At 48.4% G+C, this 9,187-nt stretch overlaps 1 protein-coding gene across 3 annotated transcripts in view; it reads left to right on the top strand.

Annotated features, from left to right (window-relative positions):
* Positions 1-9,187, top strand: part of PLS3 (plastin 3) — a 55,909-nt gene that overhangs the window by 10,997 nt on the left and 35,725 nt on the right. For 2 of the 3 annotated variants that reach the window (XM_032776455.2, XM_075068911.1), the window contains exons 2-3: positions 2,205-2,301; positions 7,376-7,462. In XM_032776455.2, the coding sequence (XP_032632346.1) occupies positions 7,396-7,462 (67 nt within the window). In that variant the 5' untranslated portion in view covers positions 2,205-2,301; positions 7,376-7,395. The remainder of the gene's footprint in view (positions 1-2,204; positions 2,302-7,375; positions 7,463-9,187) is intronic. The other variant, XM_075068912.1, reaches the window with a different exon arrangement.

Raw genomic sequence — 9,187 nt, 5'->3', positions numbered from 1 at the left:
GGGGGGGGGGGGGGGGGGGAGATGTGATGGCTAAGGCTGGGAGCTGAGGGGAAGGCTTTCCACAAGGAATGAACAGTGGGAACTCCTAGCAAATTAACGGCGGCTTTTACTGAAGTCAAGCCTGAGTGAAAAGGCAAAGGGGGAGACGCTGCCGCCCCAGAGTGCACCGTATAGCACACCATGGCGTCCCTGGGTTACAAAACCGGAAAGGGCTGTCCATGCTGTCCACGCAATCGTCCCTTCAGGGTGAAGGGGCCTGAGCTTACAATACGGTGGGTTTATTTGCCTTCTAATTTTGGTTGTTTTGGGGACACCTACAGACAGCTCAACATCCCAAGTCTCATTCGCAATCCGCAGTTCTCTTCCCAGGGAGTCTTTGCTCCTAGATGAATCTCATTGTGCGGTGGAGGAAGGTGTATGTTCCTTCCTTACTGCTTGTTTACGCTTTAAAATCTGTCTCCATGTCTGCTTACTGGAGTAAACAAGTAAATACTGGCTTCCTGTTACCTTGTAGTAGCATCTCTAATGTTACAGTGTTTGGAGAAATTTTATCATTGCAGAACTTTTAAACTTCTGATATTAGCTCCTTGCCTTAGCCCAAAACGGTTAGCAGGCATTTCTAAATCCTGCTGTGCCATGGATCCAGGCACGGCCAAAGCTGAGCCGTTTGTTTTTAAACGGGGCGTGCACATTTTCATGAGGCTAGTGGCATAATGCTTCCTGGCACTTCCAGCCGTCCCTGGGAGTGGCTTGTACTGTTGGGGAACTGTTTGGCCATAGGTTCCTCTAGCTTGGTGGAAGATTCCTACTTTCTAGATTAAGTCGCAGCCATAACACTTTGGTGTGTGTTGTTTTGTATCCTGTGTGCTCAGTGCAAGGCGCTGGCTAATCGCTGGTGAATCGTGCTAGTGCTAGTAGAGCTGTGCAAATGTGAACTGATCTCTCCTCTGTGGCTTTTAATGAATCACCATCCTCCAGGAGGACAATGGGCCCCATTGCCAAGCTCCAGCCCAGCCCGCCCCAGCTCTCTCACACTTGCTGTGCCTGGTGCCGTCTTTGCATTGTAACGGTGATGGCTTAAACCCGCCCTGCGCACAGATATCTCTCTTCCCACCCCCTCCAGAGAGAACTAGGGTCCCATTCTCCCCCTCACACTCCCTGCCTTCATAAACCTGATTCTGAACCTTCAGGGAAAGTGGGGGCAGCGGCCAGGTAGATCTGTCGTTCCCACTCCACAAGGTCAGGCAGGCCTGCCTTGGTGCCGCTCCTGCCTGTACGCAGTAGCCACTGTCCTTTTAAAAGACTCCTCCTAACCCAGAGCCTGAGACAAAGGGCCCCTGGGTCCTGGCTGTGGGGTTGCTGCATGGAGGGATGGCCCCACAGCCTATCCCCCCCACTCCAGGGAAGATTCTGACTGGGACGTGGCTGGAAGGAAGAGCAGGCTTAACTTTCTGATCCCCTGCAGGTGCTAGCCAGGAGAGTGCCGGGTCGCTCTCCCTCGAACAGCTGGGAAGCGTAGCAGGCAAGCTGGCAAGCTCAGGCAGCATGTGAGGGGAAAGGGGTGAGCTTTGGGGTGTGAGGAGGGGGCTTCTGAGCAAGCGTAGCCTGTCTAATCAAACCAGTCAGACTGACCTGGCTTCAGAGGGTCAACCTGAGTTTGGCTGAGGGCTTATTTCCCAGGGCTCCAGCTAGCTACGGTTAAGAGCAGGGCTTTGACGGGGTGTTCATTGGAGCAGCAAGGGTGTTAAATAGCTGTTCGGGACCAGGCCAGGTGTTTAAAAGCTGTTAATACAAAGCTTGGGGTACCCTTGAACCTGCGTGGCTAATGCCATAACTCCCTGGCTCAGTGTCTGGTGCGTTTAGAAATTGTACAATGTCTGTTTGACGCAGAATGTTGACCCAGCGCACATCTGGGGCATGACTTGATGATACAGGACAGAAACTCAAACTAAAAGCCACTCTTCTCAGCAAAGTCATAATGGAGCAGCGGTAGGAGATACTGGTCTACCAACTCCTTGCTTGTATTCCGTTGCCTCTGCACGAATGTGCAGTAGAAAAGCGTACGCTCTCCAGGCCTTCCGCTTCCAGCTGGGGTGTGCTGCTTAGGCCGGAGTAGTTCTGTTTGCTTGCTCCAGTTGGGGACGATTGTGCTAATGACGTAGATGAGGTTTCACTAACTGAATCCTATATTTTTCCATTTGCAGAGTCTGAAACCGCTCTACAGCACAAGACTCCATCTGGCCACAATCTGCTCCTACACAGCCTTGGCTGGGACATTGATCCCAACAGAAATATCACTTGGTAGGTAAGACTAGCTTGGCATCCAGGGAAAGAGAAGGCTAAAGTGTGTGGGGGCGGGAATGGGAGGGTGGACTGCCCCAGCAGACAGGGCACTGTACTGGGACTCTGGAGGAGCTTGGTTTTAGTCCCACCTCTGCTGCGTTTTATCCCTAAGTCTGTGACTGGCTTTGTGCCAGTAGGCAGGTCACCACTGTGCCTCAGTTTCCCTGCCATTAAAGTGTGGATGGGGCCTCACTGGGAACTTGCCTTGCGCTGTATGGATGAAAAGCCCACATACAAGCGAGACCTTAACTCTCTGATTTGTGGGGCGGTCTCACATAAAGGCTTCCTTGTTGCCTCGTGCTCATGCCAACTGCTGTGTCAGCTGTGCTCAAGCACTCGCTGGATCAGATTAGACAGCCAGCTCTGCTCTAACTCTGGTTAGCAGAGCTTTCCATCTGTGTCTTTGCTGCCTTGGCTGGGGGGTGAGGAGTGGGTATAAAGCAGGGTAACTAATGTGCATTACCTGTCCTGCTGCACAGCCTTAATGGAGCTCTTTCACCTCCTACTGTGAGGTCAGCACTGTAGCTTTGCCAGCAGAAGACCTCTCCTGGCTATCTCATGGTCAAAATGCCAGTTCTCTCTTAAATCCTCGTGCAGACGAGGCGCCGTCAAGCATTAGTTTACCCCCCTGTCAAACGCGCCCTTTGGGCAGTGTAGGCACAGCTTCAAACACTGAACGTTTGATCCTTCAAGCAGATGCGTGGCCAAGCCCAAACTGTGTCCTCTTCCAGTGTGCTTTCGATGCTCCCTCACTTGGCGGTCTAAGGAGCTGGCATTTCAAGTGTAGTGGTCAGTCCCAGGGCCGCTGTAAAACTTACCAACTGGTGGTTTGCTTTTTCGATGTCTGGCCTTTATCTGGCTACGTCTGAAGTCTCAGGAAAAATAGCATACCCCTTCTTTGTCCTGGGCTTTGTCTGGTGCCTGCGGGACAGCTCTTCTCTCTCATCCCCTGAGGCAGAATGCACCAGAACCGCGGGTGAGGGTGCGAGGTCCAGGGGACTCTGTCCAGTTGGTGCCTGCTTGGAAGGGAGCCCACTGTATTCTGTAATTCCACAGCACCAGTGTCACGGGCAACTCGTATTCTGTTTAGATAGTGTCACTGAGAATGCAAGGCAAGCGCTGATGACCGAGCCCCGAGAGCAGCGGACATTCTGCTGACCTAATGCAAAGAGGGTACAGCAGTCTTCCCCATCCCTCTGCCTTCAAAGCAAATATACTGGTGACTTCTGGCTCACTAAATGTGGGCTGAATTACACCCAGATGAGAGCCTTGCAAAGCCACACCCATCCAAAGGGAGGGTTCCTGCAGAATTCGTGGGGCTGTGGTTTGGTAGAGTAGGTAAAAATAGCTTCAAATACATGTCCAGTCAAATGACATCTAAAAACAAGTTTGGTGCAATCTGACTGGAATTTGCAGGGATGTTGTCAGCTTGCAATCAAGATAGAGATTTTAACTTGACAAGGAAGCTCAGAGGTGGGTGTAGCACTTAATGCTTAACTTTCAAAAGCTGTCTTTGTTGACGGACAACTAATTGCTTCAGATGTAGTCAGTTTTTTATAGGTGCCATCCTGAGCATTAAAGCTGTACAAACAATCAAGATTTCAGCAGAGGTTTTATTCAACACTATTGTAACAAGACCAAGTATTTGCAGCTTAATTCTTTGGTTCAGATTTCCCTCCCATTCCCCTCTCAAGTACCTAAACACTCCCTCGACTCCTTCAACATTCCCACTTGTCAGCACATGTATGAAGAACAACCTGTTTGTTTCTCAATTTTCGTGTAGTTTTCTTCCTCCCCTGTTGTCATAAGACCCACAGAAATGACTGTTTCTCCTAAAGCATCAGTGGCACTGCATATCTCCAGTATTGCATATGCACAAAGTAAACTGACTCAGCTAAGTAGCTGTCACTTATATGCCACCCCTAAGATCACTGTAACAGTAGCTAGGACATTTTCATTGATTTAAGTTGTTGACATTATTTTGGAATACTAATGTGGTTACATTAAAAAGCCCTTGGGAGAGTTTGTAAGGAAAACCTTAGCAGAACCTTACAGCAGCAGAGCTGTACCAATAAAAGGATTCGGGGAATGAGAAGGAAAAGTGAAGGTTGGTAATTCAATGTAGGAAGTCTCCTAAACCTGCAGTAAGTTACAAGAAAACTTCTGTATGTGCAGAATAAAACCTGAAGTTTTTTCAAGCAGTAAATCTGCACCATATTAGAGTTTCTGGCATTCTCACTTCTGAAAGAACTCTGTGTGTGCTCCCTCACGCTGAAGATTCACTTTCTGCTGAGGGTCCTGTTCTTTAATGAGCAGTGTGGCAGGTCAAACATACGGCTTCCCTGGCTGTGCTCACCGGCTGAATGACCTTGTTGTGGTGTTTATAGAATTTCAGCTACATGTGTAATCAGCACATCCAGGAATCTATTAAATTTATGCTTCAAATCAACTGGAGGCAAACCTCACTTAACCACAGCACAGGTAAACACCAGCAGGTAAACACCTTGGGTTTACCCTGAAACAACTTCCAGTCTGTGGGAAAGCTCAAGTAAAAGTTCAATAACCAAATGAAATCTCAGTCTGATGTGTACAGACTGGGCAGCCAGAGAGCCGCGGATGAATGGGTTTCACACAGTTTACGTGCCTTGAACTGGATAGTCACACGCCATCAGTCTTTGCTGCCTGTTTGGCTTTGATATTAGAGCTTGCTGAAGTCTGGATGACATCTTGCCATGGCATTTTTCCTGTCAGTGTGCTGTACTTTCCCCCTATGTCCTATAGTCCAATTCCCGACCTCACTGAGTGCTGCCGTTGCTGGAAGTGCCGTCAGGATAAGGGTCTAGTGCTGCCATAGTTAAGGGATTGTCAGCTGGCCTGTGACTGCAATATTATTTGGTTTTTTTTATAAATGAGTGTAAATAAAATTCCATCTTCAACTTCCATCTGCTGAAAGCCAGTGAATTAACAAGTTGCCCCCCTGCAAAGCATGTTGCAATAAGGCAATGGGTATTAGCTCCTGTCTGCTTTGCTTTCCCATCAGTCTGCCTCTGCCCAACCTTTCTTGCTTTGTTACACTGTGTGGTTTGGAGACAATAAATAGTTTAACAAGGTAAAACTTCATATCTACAACCCCAGGCAAACACATATTCCAAACTTTAGAATCCCAATGAGCCACGGTTTGGAGCAACTCTGGAAAATAAATGCGGCTTGCAGATCAGAGTGCATGCGCAGGCTCCTCGGGTCAAATGGCGCTAAAGCGGAGCACAACATTCCTCGTGCCAGCCCACAAAATGTAGATTGATGAGCTCCCTTCCCCTCTCCCAGCTCACGGGGGCTGTTCCACTACATGGGGAAGAAACGGTTCTGATTTGATCTCTCCAGCTGATCCCATTCAAAGCTGCCTTGTCATGTCCCCAAGTCCACGTGAACATGGGGCCTGTGTTAGTCTGTTGTGTCCGGCTGGGGCAGGATTAAGGCAGGCAGAGGTTCTGTCAAGTTGTGCCTAGGCCGCCAGCCCCTGAGGCAGTGATAAACCACAGAACCTTGGCTCTCCTAAAATTAAATCTATCTAACCCTTGTAAATATTTAACCAGTGTAAAGGAGCCGCACAGCCTGCCAGCAGCTCTGACACATGGCCATACCCCATACCTCAGCGAGGTGTGGGTGCTGATACCTCCTGCCAGCACCGCCCAGCAGAGAGGACCCTGGTGTGTTGGATGCCCTCCCTGCTGTCACCCCCTCATGACTCTGCTGTTGGTGGCAACAGGGGCCCCCCCACCAGCGTGAAGGCAGAGTTTTTCCTTCTGCAGATCAGATGCCAGCCCTACTGAGGGTAGGTGTAGTGGCCTGCGGGGAAAGAGAATTTGGCTTGCCCCAAAGAATGATGGTGCATGGGCCCTGCTGCTTCCCTCCAAGGAGGGGATGAGCCGGAGGAAAGGGGGTATATCTACAGTGCAAGTTAACACCCGTGGCTAGCCTGGCTCATGGGTCTCTTTCATTGCCCCATAGCCCAAGCTGGACTGGCCGCAGGTGTTTAGTTGCAGTGTGTGCATAGCCTATGTGTGCTGTGCCCAGGACTCCCATTGCTTGCCCCATTCTTGTGGGTTCCTCCAAAAATGCCTCCATGCGGGGGTCAGCTGCAGCCCACAGAAAGGCACTGCTCAACTCTGTGCATCTGAAGTGCACCCAGGGCAGAGGAACTGTTATTAGTTTGAACAAAATAACACTTAGTTTCCATACGCTCTTGCGTTAAGCATGGCATAGAGCCCCTCGTCCCTCTGTGTGCTCGCCCCGTCCTATGCCTTGCAGAACCTTGCTGCCTGGAGACCTGTGTCACTGGAAATAAGCCCCTGGCTCATCCATTCCTTCTCAGGATGCTGATGGCTAAAGACAATTGCTGCTTTTCAAACCAGTTTTACAAATTAAAAATGGCCTGTTTTTGGAAACAGTTTTTGTTTGTGCCGGTTTGGGTTTTTGTGAAAGAATTTGGGGCCTTTTCTGGGAACTTCTTTCCAAATATTTTTGAATCTTTTGTTTTGCCAAAAACTAGGTTTTGATAAATGAAAAATTTTGATAGCAATGTAGTTGTTTAGATAAACATGGAAGAAAATAATATTCTGAAATTGCATTGGGGACAGGGGAGGAACGAAGGTTGTTCTAGTTTTGAGTGATTTGAGATTTTTCATGCAACTAGCTTTACGTTTTTCAAGCAGCTCTGACTACTGCACACAGCTGTGACAGATGCTTCAATGGAACACGAAGAGCAGTTGCAGTGTGGGCTGCTCATAAAACGAAGACACAGATGGATAAATATTAACAAGGCTGGCAGAGCTGGGCATTCCTTTCCATCTATATTCAACAGCTGTTTATTTTGCTACCTAGAGAAATTCAACTACAAGACCTCCTGGGATAAGTGTTCGGAAGAATTGCCCTTGCCTTTATCTGCTTGCAGAGTCTTTCGTAGCATAACTGCGAAAGCAAATGCACGTGAACAAAACTTTTTTGTTTCATGAACTCTCCTCTTTCCCTGCAGGTACTTACTAAGTTCGTGAGATGGCCAGCACCATGCAGATCTCCAAAGATGAGCTGGAAGAACTGAGAGAGGCCTTTGCCAAAGTTGGTAAGTAGCTTTTCCTGCTTTTGGTGTAAGAAGCAGCTCAGAGAGGTGAGATCCTATCACCTTGCTCGCGTCTGCGCACTCAGAGCCACCAACAGAAACTGACGGGTTGGTTCTCTCTCTGTTAGCAGCAACACTAGGGAAGCGGTAGATGGACTGTTGGTGCCATTTTAGTGCCTTGTGCTTGTGCCTTCTCATGGGAACCCTTTCACCCCATCCCTCGTGGTGTCATGGGCAAGCCGGTGAAATACATGTAATCCTTGTTCCTTGGGCAGTCTTTTCTTAGCCAGCAGGTGCAGGGCTGCCTCTGATCCCTTTTTGGCCAGATTCTTAGTTATCTCCTGACCCTGGTGGAGGTGGATTCTCAAAACAAACAAACATCATTTTAGGCATGTGGCCTGGGTGATGTCTTAGCATTTGTAGGCCTGCCGCATGCTGTAGCCAACTTCAGAGAAAAACCCTTGAGCACAGCACTGAACCTTCTGGACTGGCTAAAACATGAGGGCATAACAAAACTGGCAAGAGGTCTCCCTTGTACCCATCAGGGATAGTTCCATCTGGGATCCTTCAACACCTGTCTGTCGGCTTTGCCATCCGAGCAGGGTCCAGCACGACCTGCCTGTTCCAGGATAAGTGACCCTGGAAAGCTGTGTCTCCTGAAGGGAAGTGTTTCTGGGAGCGTGCTTCCATTCCGGCATATTTGCTCTTTCTCCCTGGCTCACACTCACTCCACCCTTCCTAGAAGTTGGGGAAGGCCATGTCCTAAGGGAACCAGTGAGGCATTGAGTGAGACGTGACATTTTAGAAAGCAGGTTCCCATGACCTTTGGGATTAGAGCTGGCAGGAAAGCCGCAGCTCTGAGGGTCTGGTCACAGCTCTTAGAGCATGAATCAGCTGAGTGGGGAACCCCAAGCTTGTGGAAGACGTTTATTGGCACTATCATGTTGTGGCTCTGGTGTGTGTACACTGCTGCCCTCTGTTGGATGGATGTCGCCTGCTAATGCACCTTTTTTAGGGGCCAGATTAGTCTACGGAGATCTAGTGCTAAGTGTCAATGAATTGCAAAGGTGAGCCCATCTATTAAATGTACCTTTTTAATTGAGTTTCCTTGGGAAGTAAGCAGCATTCAGTCAATGAGGAACTCCCAGTTTTACACATACTTCAGACTTATTTCAAAGTAAGCAGGGATCAAATTCCTCTCCTTCTATGAAGACCGGCGTAGTGTTTCACTTCCAGTGGTGTTCCTATAAGCTTTCTCTGTTTAGCTCATGTTTAAGATCAGTCAGTATGAAATCTGTGCTCTATGAACATGGTGAGACGTTGGTCTAAGGCATTTTATTTACTGATGGAGCATTCATTTAAAGCAAAATGATTTAAATAACTGATTTTAAAATTTTTCCGCATTTGTACTACTTAGCTATTTTCCTAGAGAGAGGGTTTAATGGTTACCACCTGAGAATCAGCACATTGGTTTGCAACTGCACAGAATTTTTACACTGAATTTGGAATTCTTTTTTGCTAACCGGAAGGATACACTATATCTATACACATTTAAGGCCACGTCTACACTACGGGATAATATCGAATTAGCTAAAATCGGTTTTATAAAACTGATATTATAAATTCGATTTCATGCGGCCACACTAGGCACAGTAATTCGGCGTTGTGCGTCCATGGTCTGAGGCTAACGTCGATTTCTGAAGCGTTGCATTGTGGGTAGCTCTTCCG

This window comes from Chelonoidis abingdonii, chromosome 8 (assembly GCF_003597395.2).
Source record: "Chelonoidis abingdonii isolate Lonesome George chromosome 8, CheloAbing_2.0, whole genome shotgun sequence".
NCBI lineage: Eukaryota > Metazoa > Chordata > Testudines > Testudinidae > Chelonoidis > Chelonoidis abingdonii.
The sequence above is the reverse complement of the archived record's forward strand: the minus strand, read 5'-3'. Positions and strand labels throughout refer to the sequence as shown.